At 35.8% G+C, this 20,860-nt stretch overlaps 1 protein-coding gene across 1 annotated transcript; it reads right to left on the reverse strand.

The window, feature by feature from the left end:
* Window positions 1–11,283: 11,283 nt before the first annotated feature.
* LOC121256111 lies at window positions 11,284–19,251 on the reverse strand. The gene is given in 7 exon segments (XM_041156760.1): window positions 11,284–11,636; window positions 11,785–11,981; window positions 12,868–13,159; window positions 14,111–14,341; window positions 14,430–14,485; window positions 17,888–18,174; window positions 18,177–19,251. Coding segments are annotated over 7 exon segments (2,049 nt in total). The 5' UTR covers window positions 19,009–19,251; the 3' UTR covers window positions 11,284–11,482.
* Between the last annotated feature and the right edge of the window lie 1,609 nt (window positions 19,252–20,860).

The raw sequence follows: 20,860 nt of genomic DNA on the forward strand, positions 1-20,860 counted from the left end.
TGTATTGTTTGAAGTTGTAACTTGAAGTGCCATGTAGCCCTAGGAATTGCTTGATACATTCAGTTTTGATGAGTTTGTGACGTATATGGTGTATCTGGTCTTGGTCTGAGCTTGTACCACAAGTTCTCTCATTCAGAATTTTATTTAGAATCCTTGAGGGCTAGTGAAGCTGAAAGCTAGTGTGAGCATTCTCTTTGGGAGTTGGTTCTTTTGAACTCTAAAGCTTCGGTTTGGTGAGTAGATCTTCTAAATTCTTTATAATGGAAATTAGATCAATTTATTAAGCGTTGATTTGAATCTTGAAACTTGAGTTTAAGTTGAGTCTGTGATGTAAAGTTATAGATGCAAGTTTTCATTGCAAGCTTTGAGGTTCTTAGCTATTTGCTTGAGTTAATCTTGAAACTTGGTGATGGCATAGTTAAGACCTAGTTAAGGCCTAATTATGATGATTATGGGTGAGTTATTTCAAGAAATCAGCATGCTACATAAGGATTTAGTTAAATACTCAAGAGTAAATGAAATGCATGTTTCGATTTTTAAGGTTATGTTATGATTTGAGTTCTATCTCTTTGATATCATGAATTAATTACTTAGTGTTATGTAATACTATCTATAAATGAGTACTAAGCATAAACTAGAGTTTATGATTTATTATTTTCTTAGTGTTCATTAGTAAAAGAAAGGTAAAGGATATCATGCTAAAACTCCGTTTGTGATGTGTAGTATTGTGATTGTATTTGTTAATTTATATGATGAAGATCTGGTCATGTATGATATGAATCTAATGGTTTAACAAGTTATTAAGCTTTGATTTAGAATATGATGAAGTGTTAAATTTCGGATAAGTTATTATTAATTTGCAATTAGGCTAAAATCACACTTTGTGAATGGTTAATGTCATTGAATCGGATCTAGGGCATTTCTCATAGTTTTTGAGCGATTCAGTAAAATATAAATTCAAAACTGGATTTAGAATAGGAAATACATGAGGCTTGTAAAGTTTTGTGAAGTTTGGGGTCATATTACAATTATTTAAAGTTAGGGGTATATTTGTAAATTTTGAAGAGTTAAGGGGCAGATTTGAAAATAGTGCTCTAAGTGTGTTAGATTCTGTAATAATACTTGATAACATGATTCTTAACCTTAATATATCTCTTATTTCATCCCATGACGACTTATGAGTTTGCAATTAGCTTCTAACTTACTCTTGATTTATACTAGTATGTTAATAATAAATGTCATGTTAGTGAACTATTTTATTTTATGTTCTTATCAATATCCGAAATATTTATGTCATACTATGTTTTCATCTAACATGAGACATGAATATTTATCATGACGCATGAACATATGTCATGAAGTATCGGTTAAGCATGAAATCAAATTTTTGTCACAAACCCAATGTTAGGATGATAAATTATCCTAGTGGAACTCTTATGTCCACTCTAGAGTGTATAAAATGGAGTGAAATCCTCTGAGTTGACAAAAAACCATATATGAGCTTCGGATAGGGTCAGAAGATTCTCGAAGAAAAGTTAAAAGCACCTAACGCTGGTTGGTGTCATTAAGACTCATGGTAATGGTTAATTTGAACTATCTTGAGCAAATATCCTGATAATGTATTCACAGCTGGTCTAAGAACATGTGATGTGGTGCGATAACCAGTAGGACTCTACTAGGCTGAACCTAACATAGGCTAGAAATCATGTTTTTCTTGCTATTTGTCCCTTAAACACATCATCATACCTAATCGGAATTTAACAACTCATAAATATCAATCGCCAATTCTAATATCGTGTCAAGAAATTAAATAAAGCATTTTTCAAAACCATAATCTTGAAATATCAAAGAGTTAGCACAAAGCATCAATATTAGGTCTAATTGAACCTAATCTTGGTGTCTTTGGCCTTTCACTTGCATTTTGACACCAAGGACTCCAAGAGTCCACAAATCCTTACCTCTAATATGTTAATCACTTAGTCCTAGTTGATAACATGCATGACTAAAAACAAAAATCAATTTGCTCAACATGTAACAATTGGCTTGCAAAAAAACCTTTGAACATGGAACTTAATCTTGCTTAGCCTTGAACAAATGACTAAATCCTTAATTTACATGCATACATTCTTGAAATAACATATCCATGTACCTCACATTCAAGTCCTAAATTGATTTAAGCACCATATTCAACATATCATAGCAAATAATAACACCAAAGAAACCAAATAGTCAAGATCCTCCAAACTTTGCATAAAAACAAACTTCTTTGCATGTTCATGAAAAATCCAACAAAACCCAAGTCATAAAGCTTTAGAAATCCAACCTAAACCATAAATCAAAGCTTGAAGAACAAGATTTTATAAAAATAAAAAACATGGCTTTAACTTCCTAAGGCTGCAATGACAAACTAAACCAAACAATCTCATGTTGAAGGGTTTCGATTCCAACACTTAGTTGATCATGCAAATCTATTCTATTAAAACCATATGTGCTATAAAGCAAACCATGAACTTGCATAAAAATCATAACAATACATCATGGAACCGAGATTTGAAGGATAACTCAACATGACAACAAAACTCTCAAGGTTTATCAACATACATCCAAACCAAACTTCTTAACACCAAAGCCATCATCCAACCTTCAAACTTCCAATAAAAATTAACCAAAACTCTCCCAAATATCCAAGATAGCTTAATAAAAAAAAAAAAAAAATACAAGAGATTAAAGCTAGGAACGAAAACTTACAAGAAAACTAAGAAGCAAAGCACTAAGCTTTTTCTCTCCAAGACTTTATTGGTCTGCTCTGTAAGAAAGGAGTTAAGATTTTGCAAAGTGTGGGAGAATGAGAGGGGTTGGTGTGGGGCTATAAGGGCTTAATTTGAGTGGGTGAAATGTTTGACACATGATGTGAAGATAACTTGTGCAAGAGGGGAAGAAATCTACTGGAATGGAGGGCTAGAGTGTGCTGCCGAGTGGGTGATTTTGAGGTGAGGAACTTGAGTGTTTGGCCTTCCATAAAGGACACTATTTGGGGCTGGACTCAAGGTACAAGATCAGGTCATTTAGTGGTCATTCAATGGAGAGAAGCTTGTGTGAGAAGTTAAGGGAAAAGAAAGGGTTTCCGCTAGAACAAAAATAGCCTAACCGAATGGCATCCATTTGGGGTATAGTTAGGGTTTCACTTATTCAAGTCCACTTCCAATTGGTTTGGTCAAATGAGTGTACCATGGTGCAAGGGAGTGGATGAAGGTTTAAGAGATTGTACTTTAATTGATGGTTGCTTGTAGAAGTGATATAAACAAGAGGGAAACACAATAATCAAACCAAGTAACATTTAGGGTTTGGAATTGGGGTTTCGGTTACTCTATTTGGGTTTTCAGCCTCCACAAAATTTGGGGTTTCATTAGGATTGAAACCCTATTTGATGGCTGGCCAAAATGTACTTGAGTGGGTTGAATAGTGAAAAAGAAGGTATGTTGACTTGCTTGGTTTTCAATCCATTCACCTTACACATTTGTACTCTTCTTGCAAGTGTAAAGTGGGCTCCAATTGGAAGGTTGTGATGGTGCCATGTGTCCAAAAAAGATTTTCCAATGATTTTAGGCTGATTTTGACATCCTCTATGTCAATTTGATGGCTGTTTGGACTACATGCCTCACGGTGCTCTTCGGTTGGTCTATTATTCACTTGAAAATTTTGAAAATTTTTTATTGCATCATAAAAACTTTAAATGTTCATAAGAGTCTAATGGTGCAATTCTTTTCATCAAATTATACTCCTAAGTGCCTCAAATAAAATAAAAAAAATAATCAATCCTCGTAGCGAATCATAATCCAATTACGCTAACAAATTAAAACCTAATTGATCTTTTGACTCATGAAATTCTTTCAAGATTTATTGGCATCTCTAAGGTCTAAATAAATTATTTCTATCGAATTTCTTTTAGAACGTTACAAAAATGAGTAGGATTGTTCACCTGACCCGACCCGAGAACACAAGGTTTCGAACAAATAATTTCTGAACTAAATGGACTACTTGAATCCAATATTTAAAAAATTGGATTTTTCGACCCGACCCGACTAATTTTTTTTATTTTTTATTTTTGGGGTGTCTTTAAAAAATATAGATTAGATTCTAGATCAGTATTGGAGTTCATAACTCTCTAAATGAAGTTATGGATTAATTTTATCTTGTCATTTTAAACTCATTTAAATTCTAGTTTTATGATTTTTGGCTTCCAAGGCTGTTAACTCCTTAGGAGTCTAAGTATATTAACGTTAATATATATGATTATCGTCTTTTATCATTATTATCTTATAAATATATATATATATTCTCTAGTTTCAAGTTGTTACAAACACCCAAAGTGCATAGAAGTATCAATATTTTTATTCTATAGGCAATATGGCATTCTATTAAATCGAAGGGAAAAAAAAAAAAAAGAGGGGATAAGAACTCAACAATTACCTTAGTGCATATGATACAATTCATGAAATGCAAAATTATAAGTAATAAAGAAACAAATTCAGTCAATTCCACAGACTTAAGTTCAGAACTATACAAAACAACGGTATGTTAAGATGATTGATTATAAATTCGAGTTGTAGTTATCTGTTGTTCACGAATCCCTGGCCTCAATTTCCACACTGATTGTACCCCAATTTAAAGTTAGGACTTTGAGGTCACATTAGGTAATTATTTGGGCCTGAGTAATTTTACAATTAACAAACCTTGGGCCCATGTTAGTCTAGAACTTACTTGTTAGAAACCTTTTTTCTCGAATGTTTCTTAAATTTCGTAGTGGTAGCTGCCCAATTTCTTTAGGATCGACCATGTGATTTTCGGTTTTTAGTATAAGGGAGACAGACACTTGGCACTCATGTGTAAGAAGTCTTTAGGGTTTCAAGGAAAGCTTTTATGAGGGAGATGAAGGGGTGCTCGGTTTGGCTATGGCTATGCCATTTGGCACCCATGCTACATATTCCTTAGAGTTTCAAAAGCAATCATGAGGAAGACAAAGAGTGGTGTACGGTTTGAGGTAGGGTCATTAGAGTTTCAGTGGACAAATGATGAGGCTGAATGTAGAAGATCTATGCGTGTGTGCACCTAGGGAGCCAATCGGATTTAGGATTGGTCAGTGAAATAATGATGTCAGAAGAAGTTGAGGCATGATTGAGTGGGAGAGGAAGAGGCACACGGAAGGCACATGCCACCCACATGACTGCCACCACCTATTCTACCACTTTGCAACCATGTACTATTGGTTCAATAGGATCCCTTAGAATTTTGAGAAAGCCAATAAAGAGAGAGAGAGAGAGAGAGAGAGAGGGGTTTTGGTTTTGGCAAGAGCATGCCACTTGGAGCCCATGCATACATGAGACCATTGGGTTTCTATGAGAGGAAATGATGAAGCAAGGAGAAGGGGCACTCAACGATGACACTTGGTGCCCATGAGGATTTGTGAGATCAATAGATACAACAATGGGAATTCAGTTAAGCCACATGGCATTCATGCAATGATTCCTTGAGTTCTAAATAGAAAGAAATGAGGAGGGGAGGAAGAGAGAGGACATTTTTCGTAGGTCGCTTTTTTGGTTCCAAAAATCTAAGACAAGACACAAGACAAGCATGGATTGAGACTCTTAGTATTCCCAAGGCAAGCAATCGTGAGGGGAGAGAGAGAGAGAGAGAGAGAGAGAGAGAGAGAGAGAGAACCAATGGGTGAGAGCGTATATAAGAGGTTTTGAAATCAAGAAAGAAAATGAAGGAAAATGTTTTGGGTTCGGTTCTTTTCTATGTACCGCTTGTCTAACCCTTTTTCTAAGAATAGTTTAGAGGGAGATTAGGTTCATGGAACTTATTGCCATTCAGTCTATTAGGGTTTTACCATGTGAGTGAATGATTTGTTACGAACCTAGTGATATTCGGCCAATTAGGGTTTTGTCTGTAACACCCAACCAAATTATGCAAAAAGACCAAGAAGATGTTGGGGTTTTGGCAATAGGGGCTATATGGAGAAATCTTTTTGCATGTATTTTGTGTTTGCATAATAAGAATTTTGGTGATCGGGGGAATATTCTTTGATATTCTTTTGTTTAATGTATAGATACGATTTTTTCTCTATTTCTTTTCCAACTAACATGCCTCGAACTAAGAAAACTGTACATCGATTTGCTCTATCACCTAGACGGCTAAGGCTACTCCAGAAAGAACTTAGGAGAAGAGTAAGACAAGAAGAATTGGATAAGCTGGTCGCCTCTTCCTAGAAACAAAGGAAAAATTAGAATATCATAGAACACGTGTTAGGATATGATGGGCAAGGCAATGTAAGGATGAGAAGAGCCTTACCTCACGAGGAATGACAACCACTTACAGAAGCACTCATTTAGACCGATGGAACAAGAACTCATTGGCAACGCCGCTATGAAGAAGAACATCAAAGGCATAGAGACCAAATCAAACTACAAATCCTAAACGCAATAGTATTGCTAGAATACGACTCCAAAGTACCACTAATGTTTCTAGTGACAAGCCAGAATCAAGCCATGTAGCAAAAAAAACTAGGACCTCAAGAGCCATTGGTACCTAGAATCCCTTCACCCGAAACATCAGGATCATCTGACTCATCATCTCACTGTTATCATTACTGGTTAGAAGGAATCCCTGAATACGAGGAAGATTATGTCTGGAGTTAAGGGACTTAGAGGAACAGATAAATATGTATTATGACCAACTTGAAGAAGAACTCATGTATTTTTCCTAGGACGGAAGTGTCGGAAGATGATGAAGTTGATTCACCCGCAACCGACTCCCCAACCAATACAGAACCTTAGCCTTTTAGGTAAACTCTATTCCCATGTATATGTGTGTGTGTATTATATATATCTACTCACCTATATGACACTCTCCAATTTCGAGGACGACATCTTCTTTTAAGAGGGGAATGATATAACAGTTAACACCCCACCAAATCATGCAAAAAGACCAAGAAGACATTGGGATTTTGGCAATAGAGGCCATATGGAAAAATCTTTTTGAATATTTGAGTTAGGATTTAGGAGTGGTTTGGATTCAGAGATGAGTTGAGATGGTTTGTGAATAGTAGAATAAAAAATAAATTATTTATTATATTTTGTATGAAAATTTGAGAAAGTTGTTTTGGGATTTGAAAAAGTTGAATTGTTTAGTATATTTTGTGTGAGAATTTGAGAAAGTTGTAATGATAAGATGAGATGAATTTAGATGAATTTTGAATGCAAACGAGATTTTAGTTTAATGATTTCCACTACTTGAGATATATATTTGGAAAATTCTTGGATCATTGGGCTTAGAAATGAACTATAGCATACAATGAATCTTACAAGGATATGAGGAAGACTCAAACCTAGTTTTATGATAAATCCAACTTTTGAAGAAAGAGGCTATAGATGAGGCCCAATAAGAAGTCCAAGAGATGGCCCAATATGGGTAAGATAGTGAGGCCCAACAAGCAGGTCGCTTCAATGGTAAAGCCATTTAGGCACCCCTACCTCAATGCAAATTTTCACTATATTTTTTTTAAACACAGATACGTTCTTTGGAAATTTTTTGGCACTCGAAGAGTTATTTAATTAAATCCAATTGAAATTATTTTAAGAATTAGAAATTAAAAACAACAATTTGTTTCATCCAAAATTATTCGAGAATATTAAAATTATTTAATTTCAAACTTGTTAAAGAAATCAAATTTTTTAATTTTTTTTTTAATACGAGATCCTCATGCTCCTTGCAATATAATTAAATTTTTTATTGCTAGTGTACTAATATAAGCAACAAAAGTCAATTTCCTTCTTCATCATCTATTTTCACCCAACTTCAATATAAATTCAATAAAACAAGAAACATGTTCGCGAATAAAAAATCTTCTCTTGTAACAATATAAAGCTAATAACTTTTTATAAAACATCTGGCTTTTGCCAATTAGAGTCATAAAATACTATCGAATTTAATATAAAAATCAACTCTCACTCATATTCGCTCACATTCTAAGTGCGATTGAGTCCCTTGTTCCTGCCATGGCTTGTGCAGATGCAGATGACATATTAGGAAAATGCAACAGATGCTCCGGATGATCTGCAACGGCCTGCCCCTAATAGTGATCTAGATTCGTAAATGTACCAAAATATTTATCATTCCCTGTAGTGTTACGAATAATATTATGCATGACACAACATCCAATACTTGTACTCATTCATGTATCGTAATATCTTAAAGCGTTTCTTTAGAACTCCAAATGTCCTCTTAATAACATTACGTAGGGAAAAATACCGATAATTGAAGTGGTTATGGTATCCTTGGAATGAACAATTTTCGTGATGTTCAAACTTGTGATATTGCACCCCTCGAATATGACAGCATAAATTTATGAATACATGGAAATGCAGAATCTACTAAGTAATATACACTTGAAAAATATAAACATGCCATTAATAATATTTTGTTTAAAAATTACGGAATACCATTTGTCCAGAAATTAATTACGTACAAATAGTTACCCTTAGGAGGCCATGGGAAACATGTCTACACGACTCAACGCATCCATAAATACTCGAGCATTGTGGGTAGTGCCCTCCCACCCAGAGTATATGAATATAAACATCATATTGAAATCACTCGCTGCAAGAACATTATGGCTAACTCGATGATGTCGAGTTATATATGCATTAGATATCTGCGCGGGCACCACTGCGTCGATAAAAGTCTCGTCGATTGCACTATAACATTTCTGCACATATATAAGCTAATGTTATTTCTGCATGTATAGTCATTGAGTGAGAGCACACTGCGACAGTGTCAACCACATATCTAGAATAGTATTAATTTCGAGAAAGAATTTGTTACCTTAAATCATTGATAATGTCTAGGATTGTCGAGAATTTAAGGTGACACCCCATCACTTTGTGTATTGACAATCACTTGAGGAGCTAGGCGACATAGTACACACATAACTTCGTAACATGTTGATTAACAGTTTCAATCGAATGTCGAAATCGGTCGTTTGTGACCCATTAAGCTGAGCCATTTGCGATGGTGTATGCAAACACGGCGACTTTCTTAACGGAAACCCTTCGAGTTGATTCGAGAATGACATCCGCTCGTAACGTATTGCATATCGTTTGGAATGCATATATTTCCATTTGAAACATGTCCAGACAATTTTCCGGGTGTCTATTGAGAATTGCAATGATATAATTTCGTCTGCGTATACCGATATCATGCTGCGGCATTCACTCAACCGCTGGCACATCGGATTCATGTTTTGCAGCGGCAATAAGAACGACTAGGTTATTTATATCTGAGGGATTATGCCTCTACCATTGTTGGTATTCCTCCATCGCTGGATAAGGGTTGCTACTTGATGCACCCTCATTGAAGGAGTTGTTTCCCTCCATTTGGGGCTCATCATCTGACCCATTGTTTGCGTCCATCTGGTATTCATACCCGTCTGGCCCACTTCCCTTCGTCCATTCTGCAGTTTGAAAAAACAATTAGCTCAAGTACATTCCTCCATTTGCATGAGTAGGTATAAATTCATTTATTGATTATAACAATGAATATTAACAAAATTGTATCAATTATAGACAGCTTATATCGGTCAATTATATCAATCATTTAGTAGGTTTTATCCCGCAGGAATATAATCAATCCACAAATTGATATAGTTCCTAAACAACGGATACAACAAATTGCATAATGTAGACTCGAGCGAACCTAGATTTTTTAAAAAAGACGTTGATGCTGTCGAACTTTAAAACCTCTTTTCAATGTCATAGTACTCTTGACCCTTTTTCTCTTCCTTTTTAATCTCAAGCTGGCCGACTAGCTACAAGTGTACGTAGGTGTTGTAATGCAGCTAGCTCCTAATAATTTATTACCTTGGCCTACTTAAAGAGCATGACCCCACTCATCTTTGACCGAATTCATGAGTACCAAGACCCATTACCTAATAAATCCACCCACCTATTACATAATCCTTTGGAGCATACCTGCAAGATCTCCATTAGATCAATCCTGTGTGTATTTAAAGTTGAAATAAATATGACAAACTATTATGTGTCAGTGTGCATCTTTACCAGATACATTTACCATGTGAAGTTCTATATTTTTTTGCGCATTATGGAGTTTGGTATTCTAACCCTGACGTAATTAAATTCATGCCAACAACTTAGGAGAAAGAAATAAAGAGGCTCAAATTGATGCTTATGTAAAAACGAGTTGTCCATGCCAAAAATAAGTTCCCAAATTCCAGAACATTAGTTTTGCTTGAGGAAAAAATTCCTTAGAACGCAGCTCATCACAACAACACACCAAGAGCAAGAAAGCGAGCACCTCTCTCTCTCTCTCATTCACTCACTGTGACATTGAAAAGAGGTTCTAAAGTTCGACAGGATCGACGTCTTTCCTAAAAAATTTAGGTTCGCTCTTGAGTCTACCTTATGCAATTTGTTGTATCTGTTGTTTATGAACTATATCAATTTATTGATGGATTATTCCTGCGGGATGAAACCTGGTATATGACTGATATAATTGATCGATATAAGTTGTCTATAATTGATACAATTTTGTTAATATTCACTGTTATAACCAATAAATGAATTTATGTTTTAATCATGCAAATGAAAGAATGTACTTGGGCGAATTGGTTTTCAAACTGCAGAATGGATGAAGGAAATAGGTCAGGCGGGTATGAGTACCAGATGGACACAAACAATGGGTCAGATGATGAGCCCCAAGCAGATGATGAGTAGCAACCATTATCCAACGTGGCATAATCCCTCAAATATAAATAAGCGAATGCCACAACATTATATCAGCATATGCTGATGAGATTATATCATCGCAATTCTCAATGGACACCGGAGAATTGTCTGGACATGTTTCGGATGGAAGTATATGCAATACGTTATGTGCAGATTTCATTCTCGAATCAACCCAAGGGATTTCTGTTGAGGTAGCCGTTGCCATGTTAACATACACCATCACACATGGCTCAGCTCAAACTAGTGTAGGGACAAGCGCTGCACTATCTTACACATCCACAAGAGTAATAGTGAACCTAACATCAACCGAGTATCATCACGAACTTACACCACTCAACCAAACAAAGTCAACCCATTTACACGCTATAAGCTTTGTCCCCAAGCTGAGTAGAGTTCCAAGATGTTCTGACTTTAACTTGACCCCACACATTTTACTTGGCCACAAAGATTGATTGGGAAGGAATTAGTAAATGGCTAGTAATGCATGGAAAAATGCAAGTTTATCTTATTTTGCATCATGAAACTAGTTCATTTAATGACCAAAGGTATCAAATCTAGGCATTATATACAATATATCTCCCTTGCCAAGCCAGGTTGGAATCTAATCGAATCAAATCAAATCAAAACGTGTCAAAAATTACTTTTTGATGTCCAAACAATGGCCAAGAAGGGATGGATGTTCAAGAGTTGAGTGACCAATTATAGTCTTGGTACACAATATATACAGGGCCCCCATCCCCCAAAAGATGTGTCAAAAGACCTGCTTTTGTTGCATCCAAGTAATTGAGGATCCACTTCAGTATTTGTTTCTCATTTCCAAAATCCACATTGCACCTGCAGGGAATGTATTATAAAGGGTGCGAAAATCCAATGTTAAGGAATCAATATAGTCCTATATAACTGGCATATTTGCCTTCTGGTTCAACAGTATAAAAAGAAAAAATCTGAATGGGAAAATAGGTATATGCACTTGAGCACTCACCACTTAATAATTCGAGTGAGATAAACAGTTCTCTTCTCTAAGTCCACCTCCATTCCACCAGCCTGGAAGAACTCTCTTGTGGCGCATCTCAATTCGGCTTCAACTCCTTGGGGTGAGAAGAACCTCACTGTTGGGCTTGACCTTGTCCCATTACAAAGCCCAAAGTGGACCAATGGATTAAATTTGGAAAGAGCAAACTGAAATTTTATTGACTATGGTTAGCAACTTTGCAGTTTTATCCGCCATCAAATCTCTGAATTCAAGAAACTAATTCAATCATCTTGTCACATAATTTATGCTTCGTGGGAGAGAAAAACTGGTTTCTGAAGTATTCAAGTTTTATTTCCTTAAAAAGTCCAGGCCTGTCATTAGATTCAAGAGAGAGAGAGAGAGTCGTTACTTTAGTACTATAGTATACTGTGTTTGGGTAGTGGGATCACTACACTATTATTCAATATTTTATCATTACTTTCCATCTACTTTTTACTACTATTCAATATTTTATCATCACTTTTTCACTACTATTTACAAATCATCTGAGATCACATACTACTCAAACATAACCTTAATGTTGCATCCTAAAGTCATCCTGACAAAACTAGAAGGAGAAAATACTCGAATCTCCCTCAAACTAATTTGCAATCACCTAAACTTTCAATTTTTACAATAATCCCTTTAAACTACCAAAATTTATAATCTGCCACTCCTTCAAAATTTGGCATATATCCTTGAGATTGTGTTTTTGAAAAAACAAAAGATCAAAATTAATAGCTCTTTGCAAATAAAAAATATAAAAAATAAAAAATCAACATAAAACATGGAATTTTTTAAAAAATAAATAATTTTTTTAACTTAAAGGGGTATCGACTTTTAGGAAAATTGGGTATATTACATTTTCTTCATAGTTTGGGAGTGAATGAAAATTAGGTATTAGTTTAAGGCCTTTTCTTCAAAGAGATTTATTCATGAGTTTAAACAAAGTATGTGCATTTTTTTCCGAAAACAATAACATCATTTACGGAAGAAGAGACTAACATATAAGTCGCATGTATTTCATAAGTGACCCAAGTTAAAACTATTTACCTCCAAACGTTTGTCTCCAGTTCCAAAGGGCTTGACAAAGGTGTATGGGGCTCTCCTGTTGTTTCTGAGGATCCCATGGTTAATTGTATTGAGGGAATAGGGCTGCCCTCCGACTACGTATAGGAAATCGGAAAAAAAGAATCTCCTATCAATTACACCCTCTGGACACCCTATCCTTATTACTGCATGGATGACCATGGCATTGTACAGGTTCAAAAAGAAGGCTAGCTTTTCATTTTCAGAGAGAGCTACGAAGTTCACCCGGTGAAGTTCTCGAGCCAAATTTACATACCTGCATTTAGAAAGTAAAAACAACAAATTATAGAATATAAAATTATTTAAATTGTACATGATTCGATAAATAAGCAACAACTTTAAGTACTTCATAAGGATTGCATGGTAGCTGACACAACCTAAGCCATCGCCTTCAAAGAAGAAACTCTTATCATGGCTTATTGATAAATTGTTTTATGGGCACTGGTATTAAAAGCACACTACGTCTTGAATATTTTTATGCAGTTATGCTAACATACCTGAATGAAATGAAGGGACCAAAGAATTTTCGATTTAGGGTAATAATTTCCGTCTAGACTTTTTGACCAACTTTTTCTGCTTATACTCCACAGATTGACCATTGTGTAGATTTACTGAAAAATGCTAAACGCACTTAAAAAAAACTTACAAAAAACTTATTTATCCACGTGTTAGCTATTAATATGCTGAAAATTATGAAATTTAAAATTTAAAATTTGAATTTCAAAAGAAAACTAACAAAATGAGTCTTGTACGTAAAATTATAAGTACATGTAGCATTATTCATATTTAAATTGTATACAAGCCCCCACCCCTTCTTTTGCATGATTCATGAATCTCCCATTTTCTACTAGTCCATTAGATCTCCATCAAGCAGTAGTATAGGCTTAAAGATCAGCCATCTTGGTCATTTCTGGACAATGATACCAAGCAAAACACACAAGATAGGGGGACGAAACAGGTTTTGCAGAGCATTCTAGTGTTAAGTAAAAGTTTTCTTCTCTGTTTCAGTGGTTGGTGGTTTGGGGAAGGATACCCCACAGGGGAAGCAATGGTAAAAACAGACTTCAAATTGCTAGAAAAGGGAAGAAACGTCCCAGCAGTCCTAATTTGAAATCAGAAGTCAAGATAATGTGATTGCTCCATAAATTGCTGGAACATAAAGTGCAGTTGTAGATGGAATAAAGTAAATCAGGAGTATCAAGTGTACCTCCGAAATTCCTCACTGTTGCTGATACCCACATAATCAACATGCTGCCTGTCATGGGACGAATATGACTCCAGAATGGCAGACATGATCTTGTTTAGCCTTTGGCCAATCATAGCTGCAGGCTTGGGCTCGCAGTCGTTTACAAATCCTCGGAAATTGAAGCATTTAGGAATAAAGGGTTCGTGCTCAAGGAAACGATAAAAATGGTTCCCATCTTCAAAGTCATTTTCCCTACATAAATAAGTACCAATAATGAAAACAGTGAAGGATAAAAACGTAAACTATAATACTTATTTTCACTTAATGCAGATATTCTTACCCAAACACATGATTGATGAAATGTTTTTTGGCCAGTTGCTTTCCAATGTCAACAGCCTGCATTTGGGTCATACACAATCCGGTATATATCCATGTAAGAGAGACAACTTAAGGATAATCCAAACTGTTTTTCTTCTTTTCTTTTTCTTTTTTCTATTTTTATATTTTTTCAGAGAAATGATCAGCGTGGCAAGTGTATGAATAAAAGATTTAGAGTTCAACAGAGAATGCACTCGGGAAAAAAAATCAATGACTATTGCACAATTCACCATAGTGCATGTACTCCTTGATGTCCCCAGCATCGGAAGCACTTGTGTCTGCGGCAGCTAAGGTTTCCAGACCTACTATAGCTTAAAGAATACCAAATCTATAGCATGAAGGATGTTTTCTGCAGTTTATTCAATACATTACAAATCTACATGAAGAGTACAGTGCACAGTTTGGGTAGGTATTCTGGCCTCTGAGGCCAGGGATAAAAACATAAGAAGCAGGGAGCCTGAAAATCTGCATCTCTTGTACCTTTTCAAAATCAAGTGAACCCTAAAAGTTGTGGCCTATAAAATTTAGTTTAGGCAAACCCAGCCTACCTATGCTGAAACGAAAAACAAAAGAATGCTACTGTACATGTAGGATTACAAATCACATCTAGCATGTTGGAAAAAAGATGATCTTTTCAGAATACGCACCACCCCCAACCAGTGTTGGTGAGAGCAGTAGTTGTGTTCAAGTGCAAATGCCATTTGAGCCTAGGGCCAAAGCAGCGCCTAATTGAAGTAAAGCGTACATTTTTAAAATTGATATATAATAACAAAAACTGATAAAATACAATGAAAAGAAGGTTTAAAAGGCAAGATCTTACTATGTTTAGCCTATTAACTCAATTTATGAGAGTATTATGCAAGAAGGCAATCAAGTACTCTTCTAATTTACATAAAATTTGGCAGCATTTTGCATAATTCTATTGTGCATTGCTATATATACACCTTTATGATATTTCATAGCCATAATCAAATAAAAGTGCATGGTTGAATCAAAATATTCCAAAAGGGCCATGACTAAAAAAGCTCATGAATTGTTGGCATTGGCCGCTTCTATGCTAACATAAATAATCAAATATAAATCATCTAGAAAGCCATCTTGAACTATTATATCGTATTCAAATCATATAAATCACATATAACATTTCACCGTGGTACGGAAATGATCTTCAATATCAACTAAATACTTCATAATATTTGTTTACATCATTTTATAGGTCATGGACTGATATTTTATATTGTTTTAAAAAATGATAAAAGATTTTTTTTTTTTTTAAAAAAAATTTTTGAGAGCTCACATAAAGCAACAAAATAAGCGCCTTCTTTTGTAAATGAGCTTCACTTTTGGTAAGCGAAGCGCTGCCAAGCCTCTTCACACTTTGCGCTTAACAACACTTTTACCAGCATCACCCCAAGACTCCCAAAAAATAAAAAATAATAATAACAACAAATAAAGCAGCCGTATGTCATGCTAGAAAAGATAAGTAAAAGGAACAAATAAAGTGAGTCCCTCAAAAACCAGCTAATCACCAATTTTTTAATGCTATCTGTAAGATTTATCTTTAGAAGAAAATGAAAGTCAATCACATATAACTTGAGTATAGGCATTTGGTGTTAACGAAAAATCATTTCCTAGTATTCAGCAAATACTAATTTTCAGAATAGCTAAACAAGCCTAAATCAAATTCAGAATTGCTAGCAAAACTTATTCCATTTATGCTTAAAGAAATTTTTATCTTCTAGTTTTGAATTCTTTTTGGCTTCATCTTTTTCTTTTTTCTTTTTATTTTTGGATTAAAAAAAAAAACTGGCTACATTTATCTTGAATTTTATCTTTTTAGTTTCTTAAATTCTTTACTGTAAAATTTTTAATTATTCTTTAATTTTGTATATTTTATATTTTATGTTTTCTTGTACATTTTTAATTATTTATTTTATTTTCTGTTTTTTTTAAATAAATTTATTTTATATTTGGATTTGTTTATTCTTGTAGTTTTAAATATATCTGTAATTGTTAAATCATTTTTTAAACTACTTATTTTTTGTAATCTTTTCGACATATGTTAATCATTGTCCACGTGTTAAAATTTGGTTTAAATTAATTAATAAAAATCTAAAAAACGTCTAACCTAAGAAGCAAAACTCCATATTAAAAACTCCAAAAAAAAAAAAAAAAAAACAGTAAAACCTCAATTTGAAGTAAGAAAGTTGTATTTGGGGCCAGGAAATTAGCCCCATGAAAACTATGTAACGAGCGCTTTAATGGGATGGGTGGTGAGGAGCCAACCTTTTATAACCTTTCAACCATAAATCTCGGGGAGGAGCCAAAATTTGAAAGTGTTCGGGATCCTCAAACATATATTAATGGGTTTTCAGGCAATCAAAGCTTTTTAGGGAAATCATACCATAACTCGTTGGGTTGGGTTGACATTGTGATTTTAAAAAAAACCGGCAAACCGTAACTTCAGTTCCCCATATGGTTTGAATTTTATCAATATCCAATAGACAATTCAAAATTAATGTGCCATCCCGATAGTAAGTTTAAATATGAAGATCCGAACAATCATAAAATTAAAGAAAAATTTTTTTGCAAGTGAGTTTCTGTTGAAATGTAAAACATCTATTTAATGAAATGGTATAAAGTAAAGACGGAAATGATTAGAAAACCTTCTTCTTGTCTCAAAATTATTGTTTTTTTATTTTTTATTCTCTCAAATCATTTGTACCTAGTAAGGCTCTAAAATTAAGACTTTTATGCAATAAATAGCACCCACTAAATTTACTATTTAACCAGTAATTGGACTCGAATTAATTCCATATTTAGCAGGATTCACAACTAATAATCTCCATGCAGCAACGATCACTGAAAATCTATTAAAATCAGACATAATTGAATAATGATATACACAAAATACATTGCATAATAATGTTATAAAATGATGATATTTTTATAAAATGATATTACTTTTATAAGATATTTTATAAAAATACCTCTATCTAAAATATAATTATATAAAATATTGTAAAAATTATTATATCGTAAGTCCTTATTCTCCCTCAAGAGTCCTCATCATTAATGTCACCTATACAAAACACATTTTCTTGGTCTCCCAAAAAAAGGTCACGGGCATAATCGTCCTTCTACACTTTCCTCCATAGATATAGAGGATGATTATCATTTTATGATGCCCTTTAATAGTAATACTTTTAGAGAGTCTAGCAGGTCAGCGACTTCTTTCTAAATAAAGCCAATTAATTTTATTTTTAATGATATGGAAGCTCATCAAGCAAGTCAAAATAATTTATCTACGGTCACCAACAGATGTATGAGATCGTGAGCGAGAGAGACCATTGAATATGATGCATTGAGATGCAGGTGATCAAAAACAGAACAAAAAAGATCGTGTATGCGTGTACATACCTTCCTGCGACCACAGTCCAAGTGCTGAATCAGCACCTCCACCATCTCGCTCCCAGAGAAACAGTTTTTAACGAGCTTCATCTTCATCAGACGGTCCTGAATGGGCAGTCTCTGCCGCAAAACCCGGACGATCCCGATCATCTCGTCCGTCTGTTCGTCCTCGGTATCATCAAATCCGTAAACTGGCGGTGCAGGCGCGTCATCGGGACATTTGCTACCAAGCATCTCCTTCAACCTCCTGTCAAATCCGCCACTGTTTCTCAGTGAGTTCAACGCCACCAAACCCCAAACAGTTTCTCGTTGAAGAATATTTGCGGTACGGACGAGCTCCCAGTCCTCTCGATGAGCTCCTTCTCTCTCTGAGGGTACACGTCGATGTTGATTTCAATGAATTTCAGTCCCTTCTCGCAGAAGAACCTTCGGACCGCAGTGCAATCCCGGCAATTGGACCTCGAGAAAAAGCTGATTCGGCCTTTGAGTTCCAAGTCGTTCTTGACCTTGACGATCACCTTCAGCCCCGAGAGATTGAACTCGGTCACGTCGCCCGAGTTTGGTCCCTTCTTCGAATCGTCCGCGTTGTTGCTGCTGTTGTTGTTGCTTTCTTTCAGAGAAGACAGTCGTTTCACGATCGCCGACGAAAGGCTGTTGCTCCTCTCGCGGATGAGCTTCCCGATCGACGGCATGTCCACGGACAAAGACTGCGACCGTTGAAAAGATACGGGGCCGTTTGAACTCGAAAGCCCTGGGGGGGCCTCTGGCCTAGGGAGCTGCGTATGAGGTTGGATAATCTTAACGTCGTCCTTCACATTATTCAAACCATGCGAGTCGGGGCCAGATTCTTCGGGCACAGAAGACGTTGTTTGTCTGATGTCTTCCCGATATTTTTCTTCTAGTTGTGCATCGTCTTCTGGGTGTAGTAATTCCCTCTTCTCAGGCTGGATCTCTATATCGGAGAATTCTGCGGACTCTGAAGTCAGTTTATCCACATGACCTTCTTCTGCCCGATCATTCTCCTTGAAAACAGAACCATTTCCGTCGGGATTTGTTTCAAGCTGTCCCGGATTGATCATCTCTTCTGCCGAGTCCCTTGCATTTTCCGATTGGATTTGGGTCGATTCCATTTTGTCTTTGACGAAAACCGAAGAAAAACCAACAAATAAAAAAAATCTTAACAGACTAACGGAAGCATGGTAGAGGAGGAAGACGAGGAAAAGCAAAAGGAATGAGAGGTGGGGAGCGATGGAATCGGAGTAATAAAGGAAACAAAACAGGAAGAGGTCAAAAGAATGGAGACATAGGGACCCTTTTTTCGGTTACGATTTTGATTGGGCTCGGTCAGCCGGCAGCCCATCGGATATGCATCGGCCCCACATTTCTTGTAATTTACGGGGTTCAAATTGGCAGGCAGACTGCCACTCTCCTAATTTCCACCAACCGGACCAAGATGCCCCTCTACCAACGCTTTGAGTAGGCGAATGAAGGAGGGCTTATTTGGTAAAAGACGTCAAGAGGGAACGCTCGGACTTGCGCTAATTTAGGTTTAATCTCGTCTGACTGGGCCACTTGTCACAGTTGACACGGCAAAGAGTCAAAGGTACAACGTAAGATCCTCCAAGTGACGGCACTAGAGTGCGCCTAATGGCATCGACTCAGCTCTTTGATTGTTGAAATTCATATGCCCCGAGCGCAAGTGCATGCCATGCCACCCCCCCAATATATGAAAACGTGACCCATAAGCAAACTACAGCAATTTATGAAAGAGTTTTAGCAGTTGATCTGGTCTCTCACGTGTACCAAATGTTGTAAAGACTTGTTATGTGGGAGGCATGCATCGATTTATTATCTATAAGATCTAACCTATGTTATTTGAAAAAAATATCTAACCTATATAAAAAGGAAACAGGTCGAAGATCCAAAATGCCCAGATTGTAAATTGATATTGAATATAGAATGTATTTTATGGGTAAAGATGTAAACAAGTTGAGTTTGAACGAGTAGTGAGTGGTCAAGTTTTGTTCATTTAATTTGTAACCAAGCATGAGCCCAGCTCGAGTTTTCCATCGAGTTGCATTTTATTAGGGTTGCATATTTAAGTCGCTTATTTGGCCCAACTCTAATTTTCCGAACCAAAACGAAATAGGTCGGAAAATGAATTTTTTTCGATTCAGTTGCGGAATGAATCGGGTCGGGTCGGGTATTTCCTGATTACCGAAACTGATGGCCGAATAACTCCATACTCGATTTGAAATAGCGTTGTTTATCCATTTAGTTAGATTTCTTTTCTTTCAAGATTCCGGTTGTTGACTCTTCACTTCTAAATCTCTAATTTCTGAACTCCCTCTCACTCTCAAATACTCTCATTTCCCCCACAGTCACAGCTAGCTTGTTCTAAGGAAGGATCTCTCTGTATCTGTCTCACAAGCTCGCAACTCCCTCACTTTTGCCTCTCCCTCGTAGTTCGCTTGCTCTAAGGAATGATCTATTTGTCTCTATCTCCTAGGCTCGTAGGTCCCAATCCTACGCAGCTCGCTCGGTGTCTCTATCTCTCTATCCCTCTAGCTCTCTTTGTGTCTCCCTGTCACTCGCTCTCTCAATCTTTCTCTCTCTACCGAAGGTAAGAATAACTAGAATTGTTAGGGTTATGTTTTTTGGGTCGTCTTGGTTTTAGCACTTTTGTATGGTGGTTATTGAATTGTTAGTCTATTAGTGTTCCTGGGTTTGGGTTGATCTTAGTTTTTGAACTTTTGGATATTATGATTTGAGTTCTTCTACTCATCATTCTTACACCATACACCATCCTTATTTTTAATTTATTTGTTTATTTGTTTTATCATTATTAAACTAAAGGAATTTTTTTACTCATCATACATACACTACATATTTAGTAAAGAAAAAAATAAAAAAAAAATAAAAAATTATACATGGTCATGTATAATTTCTCTTTGATTTTCGATTTTGTTGCTACCGCTGAAA

This window comes from Juglans microcarpa x Juglans regia, chromosome 3D (assembly GCF_004785595.1).
Source record: "Juglans microcarpa x Juglans regia isolate MS1-56 chromosome 3D, Jm3101_v1.0, whole genome shotgun sequence".
Classification (NCBI taxonomy): domain Eukaryota; kingdom Viridiplantae; phylum Streptophyta; class Magnoliopsida; order Fagales; family Juglandaceae; genus Juglans; species Juglans microcarpa x Juglans regia.